Genomic DNA, 16270 nt, shown 5'->3' with positions numbered 1-16270 from the left:
CTCGAGTCTAAATGAAGTCAAACTAGTCTAAATAAAATCAAACTAGGCCCTGCGTTGAGTCTAAATAAAGTCAAACTAGGCCCTGTTTTGAGTATAAATAGAGTCAAACTAGACACTGTCTTGAATATAAATAGAGTCAAACTAGGCCCTGTCTTGAGTATAAATAGAGTCAAACTAGACACTGTCTTGAGTCTAAATAAAATCAAACTAGGCCCTGTTTTGTGTATAAATAGAGTCAAACTAGACACTGTCTTGAATATAAATAAAGTCAAACTAGGCCATGTCTCGAGTCTAAATGAAGTCAAACTAGTCCCTGTCTTGAGTCTAAATAAAGTCAACCTAAACACTGTCTTGAGTATAAATAAAGTCAAACTAGGCCCTGTCTTGAGTCTAAATAAAATCAAACTAGACACTGTCTTGAGTCTAAATAAAATCAAACTAGACACTGTCTTGAGTCTAAATAAAATCAAACTAGGCCTTGCGTTGAGTCTAAATAAAGTCAAACTAGGCCCTGTTTTGTGTATAAATAGAGTCAAACTAGACACTGTCTTGAATATAAATAAAGTCAAACTAGGCCATGTCTCGAGTCTAAATGAAGTCAAACTAGTCCCTGTCTTGAGTCTAAATAAAGTCAACCTAAACACTGTCTTGAGTATAAATAAAGTCAAACTAGGCCCTGTCTTGAGTCTAAATAAAATCAAACTATGCCATGTCTTGAGTCTAAATCAAGTCAAACTAGACACTGTCTTGAGTCCAAATAGACTCAAACTAACCCCTGTATTGAATCTGAATAAAGTCAAACTGGACCCTGTCTTGAGTCTAAATAGAGTCAAACTAGACTTTGTCTTGAGTCTAAATATTGTAAAACTAAGCCCTGCCTTGAATCTAAATAAACTCAAACTAGGTCCTGTTTTAAGTCTATAAATAAAGTCAAACCAAGTGTCAATCGAAATGTCAGAGTTATGGCTCTGTGGATATTATTGTTCGTCTTAGGCTCGTCAAAAAACTTTTTACCGTACGATAAAATAAACCTGTTCTACTGATCTAAATTGAATTTTGTGTAGAAATTGAGTCGAAATACTATGATGAATTTAAGACATTCTGTGAGATAATTGTGAGTTTTGCTGTGTTGTAGATTATGCATCGCATCCCAATAATGGCAGTACAACTCGTGAAGTTAAAATCATGACACTTTCTGTGCAAAATTTGTAAATTAAAGAAACCTCTGATTTTATATCAGACTTTTTTCCATAGACAAAAGTGTGTGTTCAAGTGTGCACGACCGAAAAAGTTCAGTCTTTAATCTTGTGTTTTCATTCACACTATTCCCAGATCCGCGTCGTGCATTCGTTTTTGATTGCTGTCCCAGTTACCTAGGGAATCGCTTTGTGATCGTTGATTGACTTTTTGGCTGCTACTTTAGTTACCTTACGAATATTTTCGTTCTTGTGAAAATGGGTAAACCAAAAAATGAAACGGAATCAGTTCGTTTCTTATGGCGGAGAAATCCAAAATATGATATTATGCTTCTTGAAGAAGTTCAAACAAGAAATCCATTTGCCTTCAAGACCCAAAAGTCAGCTTGGATTGACATTGCGAAAGTCTTGGAAGAAGGACCCTTAAAGATGAAAGTTACTGATCGCAGCTGCAGAGACCGAGTAACAGAGCTTCTCAAAATTCATCGCAGAAACGAAACTGACAGCGCGAGAGCGTAAGAGTAGCTGAATTTATGTGTGAATTTTTCTTTATTTTTTTTTGTGTTAGTTCGGGTATTTCTGAAGCCGAAATGACTGAGATCAAGAACTTACTGACCAGCGTTTCGGAGTTGGAGGAAAAGAAACCCGATTTACCCACGAACAAGCTGTATTCGTTGATAGATAAATCGAAAGCAGAGGCAGTAAGAGACGGCGCTCTGCTGGAAATTAGCGATTCCGACAGCGACAACGATGACATTAAAACTTCAAAGATAAAACCACTTTCGAAGAAGCAGAAAACTGATAAGTCACCAGAAGACGAAAAATCGAATTCGTCAAAATCTGACGGTCGCATAACAAACCCGAAGAAGGACCTCGTTTTCTATCTTGAGAAAAAGTCGAAGGTATACGTAACAAACCCACTATTTTATTGACAATCAGTTTACAAAGATCTGATCACAGGTCGACATCGAATTGCGAAAAAAAGAGATTGAAGTCCGAGAAATGGAAGCTGTCAATAAGGCTGCCGAGTTAAAAATATTGGAAGCCAAAGCAGCAGCAGAGGTGGAAGAGCGTAAACGGATTAACGATTTTTTTATAAAAATGGCATCGCGCGAATGATTTAAAAAAGTTTTTTAGTCAAAATTAATTGTAAAAATTTCATTTGGAATTAGCTTATTTAGAAATTTGTATTTCTATCTGTCTACCAATAAAATTTTAATAAAATGCAATAGAAATGGAGGCAAAACTTTTTGGACTTACTAGTGGAAATAAGTGGAAGCTAACTTTCACCTTTCTAAATTATCTGATTTACGCAAATTAAAATTGATTAAAAGTTATCTTGGACAATCGACGGTGATCTTCCTTACCTTTTCGATACAGTATAATTACCATTCCGTTACAGTATCATTACCGTTCTGTTACAGTATAATTATCGTTTCGTTACAGTGTTATGATCAGTTCCGTTACCGTATTGTCATCGTGCAAATTGCTGACGTTCCCTATTGGCTGTACACGGATCGGTAGATCCACGACACAAATTAAATGTGCAGAAGCCCATTTGTAACAACAACAACAAGTATCAAAAATTGTGTTTTAAAAGCGTAATGATTGTTATTATAACGTAAAATACATGCGACACAGAAAAAATCACACATCAGACAATGAATGTATGAATTAATGTATGGAACTACCGGCAAGCTCCCCTGTATGGACATCGCGGGCTGCGGCACGCAGATTGGATGGTAACAAAGTTCGAGTCAATTTTGGCCGTGCATAAGAGAATGGTCAATCATCGTATTACTCACACAAATGTCCTACGAGTGTATGTAAGTTCTAGGTATACTGCATACACGGGCTTGTTCAGAGTGTGCATGGTTGTATTGGGAGCTAGAAGATATATCGTATATGGGAGTGTGCTGTTAGCGAGGTTTCATGGAAACGCATACCGCATGCATGGATGATAAATTCTTAATAGACACCAACAACATACGCAGTTGGGACTTGAGAATAGACATGTATTGGCGGGAGCACGAGAATGTATCGTTGACAGCATCACATACCTATCGAGGCTCATTTAGTGTACCAATATAGCTGTTGCACACTCCGAATAGAAAGCGTGCGATTGTGTTAATTGCGGGAAATTAACTTAGATGCACGACTAGGCGTAAGAATGAACATTACCATCAATGTCATCAACAACCAAACTCGAAGAGCACGCCACAATGGGCCCAACAAGGATGGCCTCGATGTCCTTTTTCTTGTAAATCCAATTGTAATTTGTAAGAGAAAACTCTTGAATAAAATCAATCAAACCCTTCTCTAGCACGAACGCATTGACATGTTTTAAGGCCCGTGTGATAGGGATATACAGAAAAGTTTCCCGAAAATGTATGGAAAATTTTATCAAGAAAATTCACCGAAAAAATTCAAAGAAACTCCCCTCTTATGCTTTCCATTGTATTCATCCATAGTCTCTTCAGGTCGCCAAGGCATATTTGGACACGAAAACACTTTTTACTCGATGCAAAAACAACTACGTACAAGTTCAGAACACTTTACTGGTTTATTAATTGCAAATAATTTTTTTAATTATAAAATGATTGCTGGAATTAAAGAGATTAAATGGATTACATTGTTAATGTTGATACATTCCGTGCCACCGCCAAGTTGATGCACCAAATCTACATATATGGCTGCGATCGCTGCACCAGCACAGTAGTTCCGATTGTTATTTCTAAGTCCACTACAGATTGCTACTGCTGCGCATCTATGGTAAAATAGCATTCAGTGAAATCAAAGAAGTCATCGAAACAAAATTTTGCTTCAACTTACCGGTCATAGTTAGCCTTTAGCAAGAAAACCTGTAACAATGTATCGAAGAAAATTGGAATTTTGGCTGCGACTTTGAATTCCTCACACAAATGAAACATATCTGCGAATCTCTTAGGATTGTTATAAGCCATATGTTTCAATTGAGCGATGGCACCATCAATTATCTCCTTGCACTCGTTGTCATCAATGATAGGGAAGACACCAGAAAGTGGTGAGTTTTCACCGATCCGGACACCTTCAGTCGCTAAGGCCAAAGCCACTATTGTGGCTAAAATTAACAGTTTCGCCATTGTAAAAGTTCCTGTGGGACAATAGAAACGGATTATTTCCATGTAAGTGTTTGTTAATAGATTTCAGCAACATTTGGAAATATTACAAGTGCTTTTAGGCCTTGAAAAAGAAGAAACTCTTTGCAAATCGCCACAAATTACTTAACTGTTCGACGGACTCACAAATTATGAACTGAAATGTAACAGAACGTGGATATTAAAAGACGCAAAAAAAATTCTCTTCTCGATGCAGTTGGGTTTTTAGTGACGCACCCCTGTGTTTGATCAATTGGCATTAGGGAAAAAATATCTACTCATTTGATAACGCAATAGGCGATGTGGCATTGTTTAAGTTTAATCTTCTAAATATTGATCTTTCAAAATTTGCAACAGAAACAACTGAGTAAATATGGAATGCTCATTTCTATGACATTTTCAATTATTTTTTTCACATGCTTATTGTCAGGTAGGATGGATGAGGTAAGACGATGAAAATAACTTCGCAAATACCTAAAATTGAGGTTCTCGAATTTTAACTGATCATGCCGCACGTGACGCAAGTCCACATTTTTTTTGGCGTACACTGCGGAACCAATTAGAGCCAGAAATGAGAACCAAATTGAACCACTTTTGTATGGTATTCGATGCTCGTGTACATTCCTGCATACACACACGCATTCAAAATGCTTGCCAATGGTGACTTTGAAAAAATGTCAAGCAATGAGGTCGATGGGAAAAAGCTAGGCTGTAAACTTTGGGGAGGTAATGCAGATCGCCATTTTATTAGATACCTTTTCACAACCTAACACACCTTTTCCATACAAAACTAAAATTCACTAAAATTTAATTTGTATGGTGTGGTGAATTTTGTGTGTGAAACACCCGCGCATCTGCATATGCGTGACTTTTCCAAAATTTACAGCCTTAGAAAAATCACTGTCACATCTAGTGACTAGTCCTGCAAAGATGGCACTGATAGTTCTGTTTAGAATCAGCAGGCTGTGTGTCGGAGTTATCAATATGTGGTACTGATATGCAATACCATATTGACCATTTGCCAACGTGAGGTCACTAATATGTATTTTAGAGGACTGAACTAATATCGTTTGTTGTCATAAAATAAAAATTGGTTTTAAAAGAAATGTGTTCGTAGCATGAGGCTGAAGGTCGAGGCACCAATTGGGGTATTATGATTTCAAGAAAAATGAAATGAAACATTTTCAAATAGTCTAATTCTAAACGTCTTCAATAATGGCTGTGGTTGATGTTTTCGTTTATCTAGCGGCAGTGTTGCCACATTAGTCCTCTTCCAGGAAAGTCACGATTTTCTTCCATTTAAAGAAAAGACGAAACTTTTTGGCCAGTTTTTGTGTTTGGTTTTTATTTTGGTTAGTTCTGTTGTTCGTTGCCGAGTCATCCGATGATGGAAGAACTTGAGGACTGTAACACCCAGTCCATCGATTTTCCGTTTGGAGATTCTGGTTTCTGTTGATCTTGCGGTGTTGATGGATTTCCAGTTTCCTGTCACTTGGTGGTTCCATTGATCTTTGGAACGGATCGCGTTGGTTCATTCTGTTTTGGAAGTTGTTGCTAGTAAGCCGCTTTTTGAACGACACCAACGGCAGTGAGGATCGGCACCACGAAGTTGCATGGTGGTATGCAATCCACAGAAGTCTGCCTGAATTGACCAGCAGATACGCGCTACGGCTTCGGAATTCGGACGAACTGGTAGAGGGGTTGAAATTGCAGATGCTCGAACTGCTGTAGTAGCGGCTGCGTTGGCTTTGCAGGACGACATCGTTTGAACTACGGTGCGATCTCTTGACATAACCGGAACTGATGTTGATGATAAACGGCTTGTATGAGCGACACAATCACGACTTGTCGATGGAGAAGCGTAATGATGTTGTGCGTCTGCTAAAGAGTATGCAATTGCGTTGCTCGCGAGTTGCGACTGAATAATTTAGAGTCCGAGACGAACTTGCACTATTGCTTGAATGCACATTGGAACGGCTCGAGTTTTGTTTAAACCCGTACGAAGTACTGGGGTCTTATAGGTTTACGCATCCGTTTGTAACACGTCGAATTGGACTCCCTGAGTAAGTGGAAAACTATTGTGGTTGTCCATAGATGCTAAATCAGCGAAAAAAAGTCCGTCCGTCTGTCTGTCTGCACGATAACTTGAGTAAAACACACCCGATTTCTAAAATTCTTTTTTTTCCCGTTTGGTAATGTCAAAAGAAAGGCTAACTTCGAAGATGGGCGATTTTGGGTCGACCCCTCCTGAGCTGGGGCCCAATAAGTGCTTCAGGGTTTTCCGAAGATATCTCCAGACATTTAAAAGCTACATTTACAATACCAATCGACAAAAAAAAAGTTTTTGGAAATCGGATGACCGACTCGTGAGTTAGACCCCTTGGTGTGAACCAGCAGTTTTTGCTTGTAGGTCGGCCAAATTTGAACATATTTCGTCTGTTTTAGCTTTATTAGATAGATATTGACCGTACCAATCAGGGAAAAAAAAGTTTATGAAATTATGTTCTCCGGAGCGTGAGCTAGGTCTCTTGGACTCTTATCCGGCTACTCGGCCGTACAGTGAACGCGAAGTATTTTGTCAATATCTCGAGTAAATTTTGACCGAATTTCATGGTTTTTTTTTTGTTTGAAAGGTACTAGGTCCCACCGGTATGGGTGGGTCAGATCCCTTGACTGTTGTGTACATATTTGAAAATTTAAATGAAACAATTAAAGGCGTTCCTAATCGAGTTAGTTTTGATCAATAATCAGCAATGTATTTACAGACGTAATTTACTCACTTCAATTCCACATTTCAAACAGAACCCTACCACTGTTGAACTACTCGACAGATTATCCTCGTTTTCAAACTCGACCTATAAAATCGAAATGCGCTTCTATTGAAACCAAATTAGTTAGGTTCGAAATTACACACTCTATCGTGTTCACAAACATTTACTGACGTTATGCTTTGTACACAATCCACTTAGAGCTTATAGTTAAGGGCTCGTCTATGGATGACGAATGACTGGACTCGATTTTAGGGCTGCCCAAATAAGTGAACCCTAAATGTTTGAAACATGTCGTTTTATCATTTTAGTGTATTTAAATTTATTATAAATTTGACTTTACAGTTGATGTGTAATTTGAGGCTCATTTAGTGCTGACAATTAGAACCTGTCGCGAGTTTAGGGCACTTATTTGGAGAAGTTGTTCACACTTTAAGTGAAAAACCATGTCATATATGCTGTTTTAGCAATACACTAAGTGTTTCAGCGCTAATTGGTAGTATGATGTTGAAGGCTCGTTTAGGGCTGACGTTTGGAACCGTACTAGGGCTTCTAATCGGACAAAGTTGTCCAAATTTTCAATCACTAGCCAACTAGCCATGCATTGTAGCAGTTTTCGCGATATATAAACTGATCATAGCTTACGGACTACATCCTATTAACGCTACACAAATCAATCATCATTAAAATAAGGACTAGCCAAAGAACGCTGTTTAACTTTACGGTACTTAAAAGCAGGATAAATGCAATCGTCTTCAATCGTCAGCCCTAAACTAGCCTTAAATTACGTATTCACTATAAAAATATATCAAAAAACCCTTAAAGGGTAAATGTGACGCAAGTCCTTTATCTTACTTACAAAATAACTGATATCGCTGAGGGTGACGCATTGTGCGCCGTACGCAAAAGTGTTATCAACAAAAAATTGACCCAAAAAATGTGTGAAAGAAAATTTTACAAAAAGAAATTTGCATCACAAGTGGCAGATGATTCGGTTTTCTTACGTTTCAATTCTTTCAATACATTTTCTAACCATTTACCTAACAATAATTTCCTCAACATCTGCCACTTGCGACGCAAATTTCTTTTTATAAAATTTTCTTTCACAAATTTTTTGGGTCAATTTTTTGTTGATAACACTTTTGCGTACGGCGCACAATGCGTCACCCTCAGCGATATCAGTTATTTTGTAAGTAAGATAAAGGACTTGCGTCATATTTACCCTTTAAGGGTTTTTTTTGACTGATATCACCATTTTTGTAAGTATGTCATTTCGACAACATCAAAAAACCTAATGGAAATTAAAAATTCTAGAGAAATCAGTCTGAATCCCAAAATCTAGAAACCAATCTTAGAGCACCTCAGGTAGTCCCAGAGGAATCATCTGTCATCCCAAAATTTAAGAACCAACCTCGGAACACATCACTCATGACGAAAATAACCCAAAGCCATCAAAACACTTTTTCCAACATTTACCAATCATAATTCATAATTAGTGAAAAAAAATTATTTCTTCACACACACACACACACAACACAAGCTGTTACATGGCATTGTATGGAAACTTCCGGGAGTCCTAGCTCCCAAAAACGCTTGCATACCCCCATTTTTTAAAATATTATTTTGATCTAGGGCCCGAGATGGACCTATAACCAAAATTTCAGGAAAATCGCAAGAAACGTTTAAGAGTTACGAAATCGTCCTTTTCCATAGGAACTTAGTAACTTACTAACGTAGGCGATTTCAGTTATCTGAAAAAACGAAATTTTTCTTATTTTCAAACAAACATCAATATTTCGAATTTCAATATCTCAGCCAATTTTGAAGCTGCAGTAACGTGTGATAGCTCGTTGAACTCGTATGGATGCCTAGATTCCAAATATCCTTGTTTGGGGGTCGTTGGAGTTAAGGGGGAGAAGTCAAAAATTTGCTGTAAATATGTTCCGCCGTCCTCAAAAATTGTTTTTAAAAACGTTTTCGGTAGTGGACCTGCGTCACACCCGCTTACTAACGTGCGGGCATGATTAAGGGATTCTTTTGGACAGCCTGCCGAAATTGGACGCATCATCCAGTGAATTTTTATATGTGCCTAGATAGCTATTGGTCCCTAGAAGTCTAAACCACTTTCATAGAAATTCCTCGATTGTTGTGTGGCCAGCGAGAGGTGATCGAAAACCAAAAACGAGCACTTTTCTTATGGGAATTTCTCCAGATACACGAAACGTGCAAGGTCGTGTGATGCTATTATAAATGTGATTGTATGTACTTTCGGGGCAAACCTCTTATACGCGGGTAGAATTCACCTACGATGAGATATGAGTAGTTGCAAATAGGGGTAAAAACTTGATAATTTCGGCAAATCTCTAACGGTTGCTGACCATCCGAAACGTATCGAAAACACAAGAACTTTTGCCTCTGATTGCTACTGGTCTAAGCTTTTCAATGTCACCCAACATGCAAGGATAGTGTCTCGATGAGTGTGAATTTGAAGTGTAAATTTAACACCTAGTTCAGCTACTCAAAAAATTCTAACCACAAAAAATTTTACACATTCTTTTTTCTTATAGTAATTTTAGCTGCTGGATAATATTTTCAAAATCGTTATATCTAAAACAATGACGGGAAGCCCGGGAAGCGCATGTCTGCTCTAAATTAGGGCAAACACTGAATTTTTGTCTGGCGGTTTTGACTATCATTGCCTACGACGGATGTAAGCAAATTTATGTTCCTGAGAGAATTTCAAACAGACTGTTTTTCAAAAGAATCCCTCATTTCAGGGGCCGATTAAGGTTTTCAGCACCACTGGCATATAAAAATGCAGCGCCAAATTTCAAAAATTCAGCGCCAATTTTGTTTTGTTTTTGCATTTTATTGCACGTATTTTAGAGAACATTATTTGAAATTTGTATGGTGCACGAGTTTCTCCAGCGCCAAGTGTTTCCAACGGCATGGGCACGGTACCGAATTCCCCATAGGTTAATCCGCCCCTACGGACGGATAGTCTAGTTTTAGTCTACGCTAAAATGTTAAAACAACATTTTTCAAAACTTCAAACTCTCATTCGCCTTCCCTAAACGAGCCCTAAACAATAAGCCCTTAGTGGACACAACCCTAAATGGTGGGGGATCTAGAGACATGAAGCTGCAAAGTGCTACTGATCCACACGTCCGATTTTGTAGAATTTGTAGAATTTGGTTCGAAATTACACGCTCTATAGTGGTCACTTGTTTGAACTTGATTCTCGGTTGGAATTTTTTTTGTTGCGGACCCTCATCACGCCCCTCTTCAACAAAAAAGAAGTTTTTCCGAAATCGGTCAATTTACTTCCCCATATAAAATTTTTCATTCCATGAAATTTCATGCGCTCCCGCCCCTTCGAAACCGTTTTGTCACAAAAGTTTGGTGAGTGGACATATTTTGATCTTATGTCAGAGGTCATACCTTTCTATCGATACCCCACTCAATATATTTCACGTGAGAAAAATAAGTTTGTTGACTTGAAAATTGTCGTGAAGTCACCAACTCGAAAATAGAGTGAACGGAGTAATCAAAGAAAGTATTCATTTTCATAGATTTGTCTTTAAAAAACGTTTTATTTACGGTCCTTCTATCAAAGCCAAATAAAATATGAAAAGTATAAAGACTCAATATGAGTGTCCTAACTATTTAGCCTGTTTTCGAGTTGGAGGACTTCACGACAATTTTCAAGTCAACAAACTTATTTTTCTCACGTGAAATATATTGAGTGGGGTATCGTTAGAAAGGTCTGACCTTTGACTATAAGATACAAATTAACTTCGGTCAAAACATGTCCACTCACTGAACTTTTATGACAAAACGATTTCGAAAGGGCGCGGGCGCATGAAATTTCATGAAATGAAAAATTTTGTATGGGGAAGGAACTTGACCGATTTTACTGAATGCTGTTCTGAGCTCCCAATAGGTGCCATTTTGAGTGCATTTCCAAAAAACTTCTTTTTTGTAGTGGAGTGGCGTGTCATTTTAAAAATTTGGTTACGGATTCTCATTTTCATTTTTTTCTAAAAAAAAAAATTTTTTTTGGTTACGGACCCTCATTTTCATTTTTTTCTAAAAAAAATATTTTTTTTTGGTTACGGACCCTCATTTTCATTTTTTTCTAAAAAAAATTTTTTTTTTTGGTTACGGACCCTCATTTCTATTTTTTTCTAAAAAAATATTTTTTTTGGGTTACGGACCCTCATTTTTATTTTTTTCTAAAAAAAATATTTTTTTTTGGTTGCGGACCCTCATTTTCATTTTTTTCTAAAAAAATATTTTTTTTTGGTTACGGACCCTCATTTTCATTTTTTTCTAAAAAAAATTTTTTTTTTGGTTACGGACCCTCATTTTCATTTTTTTCTAAAAAAAATTTTTTTTTTGGTTACGGACCCTCATTTTCATTTTTTTCTAAAAAAAATATTTTTTTTTGGTTACGGACCCTCATTTCCATTTTTTTCTAAAAAAATATTTTTTTTGGGTTACGGACCCTCATTTTCATTTTTTTCTAAAAAAATATTTTTTTTGGGTTACGGACCCTCATTTTCATTTTTTTCTAAAAAAAATATTTTTTTTTTTGGTTACGGACCCTCATTTTTACCCATTTTTGACCGTTAGACCCTGACTTTCAGTCAAGGGAATTATTAAATGTAAAGCGTCAGTACTGTTTCCGGTCTCCTAACAAAATGGCTGCCAGCGGCCATATTGGATTTTAGCAAAATTGAAATATCTTGGGGAAAATGGTACTTAGAGAGTTTCTGTTAACATGGAAATAATTGGTTATGTGTGGGGGTTTTAGGAATCCCATATGTGGACTTCTATATATATCTATATTGAGCAATATACAGGCATGGAGAGCTATATAATAGCAAATTCAAATGTGGAATGTTTATTTATAGGAAAATATAGGTAAATATAGCGGTATATAGCTGTTTAAATAGGAATTTATGAAAGTTGACTTCGTACGGGGCTGTCTATATTGCCTCCGGCAATTTATTTGTATATGATAACAAGGCAAAGAGGGGATAATGCAGAAGAAAATGAAGTAAGAGAAGTGAAGATTTTCACAATAAAGGCTTTTGATACGAATAGGTGTTTCGTACGGGTCGGCGTTAGCTATGTTTTTCTTTTCCCTTCAAGTTTATCAGAAAATACTTGGACTGTCTTGAAATTACTTCCAAAGGCCCTTCGTAGTTAGCTTGCAGCGATTTTTTAATCGCAACGGTTCTGACAAAACATTAGTGCAAGCACTCAATTCTTTGTGAAGAAAAACCGTTTGTTTGCTGTGCAATGATGACTGGTTGCAGTTCGTTCATAATGTTTTTTAGACATTGGACATTGTCGAATCGACAAAGGAAGTTTGTGTTACGTTTTTGCCGTGGTTCGTTTTTTCGAAGTAATTAAAAGGTAGTCTCAACGTGACGTGCTATCCAACTGTGATTGACAGTGTCCACTTTTGTGTAGGAGTGACCACCCCCTCAATTTTCGTATCTCTGGATGTGAAGCAGATAGAGAGTTAGTTTCTTCGGCAAACTGGTTCGGTATTGAAAGAGTGGTTGTGTGGACGTGACCTCAGTGTCAAAACGGTGATGTCAAGTGTATGTTCCGAAGTAGGTACCTGCTAAAAATAGTCTAATTTTTTCTTATTTGGATTGATATTGATTGATTCACTTACGACGAAGTTTTTTTTCCAATGAATTCATTTTCCAATTGAACTGTTATGTTTTCCTCGAGGTGTATGTTCCTCAGTCCTACGGAAAAAAAAATTGACAAATTTTTCAGCATGTACGGACTTGCGTCACGGCCCTAACGTAGGGCCATGAAAGTTTCCAACAGAACATTGATGTAACTAAAACATAATTGATTTTTATTATAAAATGCACTAAGGCGCAGTCAGTAAAAAAACGAACTTTTCAAAAGAAAATATTACAAAAAATTAACCTTTTTTTTGAAATCAAATAAAAAACTTCTTCCAGAGAACTCGTTGATGGCAATGTATTGAGAACTGATATCGCGTTTCCTCGTTGAACGTCAATGCTTAGCCTTTGTTTGAGGTATAATGTGTATAATGATGTAACTCGTCTCTGCGCCGCCTAGTCTGTTACACTGGTCTCACAATCCAGGAACAAAACTTTCAGATTACCTACCGATTTATAGGCAATTTGACTAAATATCTTCCGCTTCGAAAGACTACCCGTGTGTCAGGATGATGAGCTTAAGAAAACAGCAGGGACACGATTGAAATTTCGATTTATTTTATAAATATTTCAAAATTTTGGTTTTGTCCACAATCCAAATTTTTGGTGTTGGCCACAATTTTATAAAAAACACCAGCGACGTCTTCAGTTTGTAGAACCGGGTAGATTTTTAATTTCTAAATTTACTAGCTGCGACGAGGGGTAACTCACTTCTAGATTAAATGGATTAAATGGATTAAATGGTATTAAATGGATTTAATGGATTAAATGGATTAAATGGATTTAATGGATTAAATGGATTTAATGGATTAAATGGAATAAAAATTGGATTAAATGGATTAAATACGAAAAAACTTCATTTTACAAAATACTGTAAAAGTCTTAAAAATTGTTGATTTTGATCGAACCATGTACTACAACTCATACTACAATGTTAAAAAGCGAAAAAAATCCACTTTTAGGAGTTTTTGGTGTAAAGTGGATTAAATGGATTAAATGGATTAAATAAATTTAATACCATTTTTAACAAAAAAAAAATTCCTTTACCTCACGAGTACTTAAACGAGCTGGTGATCGTGCAAATCTATTTTTCGCAATTACTTTACAAATTTTTCAGGTGGGTAGCCTAATTATTTCGGTAAAACTAAATTTTTTTTTTGGATTAAATGGATTAAATGGATTTAATGGATTAAATGGAAGTGCGTCACCCCTCGAGCTGCGATTTTATGTTAAAAACGTCCTCGTCTGTACGTAGTAAACAGCCTCAATCAAAGCACCTAGCAGGGTAATAGAGGTTTTTACACGTCAAATAGAGTAGTTTTTTGATACCAATAATACCATTAGCAGCCTTAATGGTAATTTTGCAATGACATTATGAAAAAAAAAGTTTTAAAATATTCGCATACTTCGAGTAAAGTACTACTTTATGTTTTTCTATTACCCTGCTAGGTGCTTTGCCTCAATACATTAGTCGGCAGTAATTTTATTAATAATTAAATCCACAATCCACATTAAATTTTTAGCCCCGTACGAAGTACGAAGGGGCTTATAGGATTACGATGCCGTGTGTAATTGATGGAATTCGAAGCAGACGGTAAGGGCAAAGTGTTTGCCTATGTTCATAGATAACGAATCCGCAATAAAAATTTTGTCTGTCCGTCTGTCCGTCTGTCCGTCTGTCACGTCGATATCTTGAGTAAATCAAATCCGATTTCAAAAAATTTTTTTTTCCCTGAAAGGTAGTTGAAACAGTGAGGCTAAGTTCGAAGATGGGCGATTTTGGGTCGACCCCTCCAGAGCTGGGGCCCCATAAGTGCTTTAACGTTTTCCAAAGATTTCTCTGGCCATTTAAAGGCTACACTTGTAAGTGATACATCAAATGAAAGGTATTTACAATACCTATCCACAAAAAAAAAGTTTATGGAAATTGGATGACCGACTCGTGAGTTAGACCCCTTGGTGTGAACTAGGTACAGGGCGGCAATCCGTTTTTGCTTGTAGGTTAGTCAAATTTGAACGGATTTAGATAGATTTTGATTTATTAGATAGGTATTGACCGTACCAATCAGGGGAAAAAAAGTTTATGAAATTCGGTTTACCGGAGCGTGAGCTAGGTCTCTTGGAGTGAGCTTATATGTGGCTACTCGGCCGTACAGTGAAGGTGGTGTTTTTTGTTAATATCTCGAGTAAAATTTAACCGAATTTCATGAATTTTTGTTTGTTTGAAAGGTACTAACGAATGTAAAGCAGCCGTTGTACTTTCCACCTCCTAACAAAATGGCCGTCGGCCGCCATTTTGGATTTTTGTAAAATCAATATAAATAGGTGAAAATGATAATTCCAAAATCACTGATCAGTGGGAAGTGTAGTTTGTGTTACTTTTGAAAGGAACGTCGTACGGGGCTTCGTAATTGCGCTATGCGCAATTTTTAAGACGTACACATTGCATAAGAATTTTACGACGTTTACGGGCGCAATAGGCTTACGGTAAGAGTAGGGCGACGAACGAAGTAGGGTCACGTGCGCAATAGATGTACGGGTTTGTACGGGGCTCAGTCGCAGCAAACGCTCCGACTGTTCTGACGGCTCGTTTAGTTATTGTGAATGGTCTCAATGAGAATAACAGTACATGCCATTAGATGGCGTATGATTTGCAACATGTTTTTAAAGAAAATGGCGCAACATTTTATTACTATGGTAAGTATGAATCAATTATTTGTGAGGTAGGTAGGTAGCATGAGTATTGATGAATCTTTTTAACTAATTTCAAAGAAATATTTATCGTTTGACAATGTTGTCAATCGAATCAACGGAGATGATTGTTCAAGTAAATGTGAAAGCCAAATATTTCTGATCAAATCTAGTTTTTAAAATGCGTATTCGTGAAATTCTAGTTAAATAAACTTTGATAATTTCTTTGGCAGATAAGCAGTACATTTTTTGTGTTTTTATGCAACTGTGGCGTTCATCACATCGTCAATGAAAATCACTCTCAGAAATATTATATTTAAAATTGTTTAAATTATCTAAGTTTTCATTTGTAAATGTTTTGTATAAATACGATTGATTGTTAGAAATAAAATCAGATCATTCTGAACTCTCACCTAGTACACATGTTTCTCTTGTGGAAAAGAATCTATTAAGAATTCACTCACCAAGCGCATTAACAAAAATTAACATTATTGCGCTATTTTTTGAACTTATTAGTTTTCAATGGTGTGCCATCCGATGGATTGCAATTGTCAGTGTGGCCATTCTCAATATCTAGAAAATGTAATATGGATTGTGGAAGGAGTGTGGATTTAATTTTTAAGGAAATACTGCCAACAATTATATGATCTCAACTTTACGTGTATTTTATATTAGAGAAATTGACATTGCGTCTGCGTCAAAGTGAAAACATTATGCTATGGTTTCTAATCAGAAATCGTTCAGCGAATTTCTGTTAATGTTAT

At 36.7% G+C, this 16270-nt stretch overlaps 1 protein-coding gene and 1 long non-coding RNA gene across 2 annotated transcripts; one reads left to right on the top strand and one right to left on the bottom strand.

The window, feature by feature from the left end:
• Window positions 1-1786: 1786 nt before the first annotated feature.
• LOC119085481 lies at window positions 1787-2315 on the top strand. The gene is made up of 2 exons (XM_037195897.1): window positions 1787-2098; window positions 2157-2315. The coding sequence occupies exons 1-2, from the start codon at window positions 1787-1789 to the stop codon at window positions 2313-2315; spliced, it is 471 nt and encodes a 156-aa protein (XP_037051792.1).
• Window positions 2316-3734: 1419 nt separating this feature from the next.
• LOC119085552 lies at window positions 3735-4562 on the bottom strand. Its single transcript, XR_005089312.1, has 3 exons — window positions 4405-4562; window positions 4029-4329; window positions 3735-3963 (listed from the first exon to the last, which is right to left on the bottom strand). It is a non-coding gene; the product is annotated as an uncharacterized LOC119085552 (long non-coding RNA).
• Window positions 4563-16270: the final 11708 nt, after the last annotated feature.

This window comes from Bradysia coprophila, unplaced genomic scaffold (genome assembly GCF_014529535.1).
Source record: "Bradysia coprophila strain Holo2 unplaced genomic scaffold, BU_Bcop_v1 contig_94, whole genome shotgun sequence".
In the NCBI taxonomy this organism is placed as follows: Eukaryota; Metazoa; Arthropoda; class Insecta; order Diptera; family Sciaridae; genus Bradysia; species Bradysia coprophila.
This window is presented reverse-complemented; position numbering and strand designations above follow the sequence as displayed.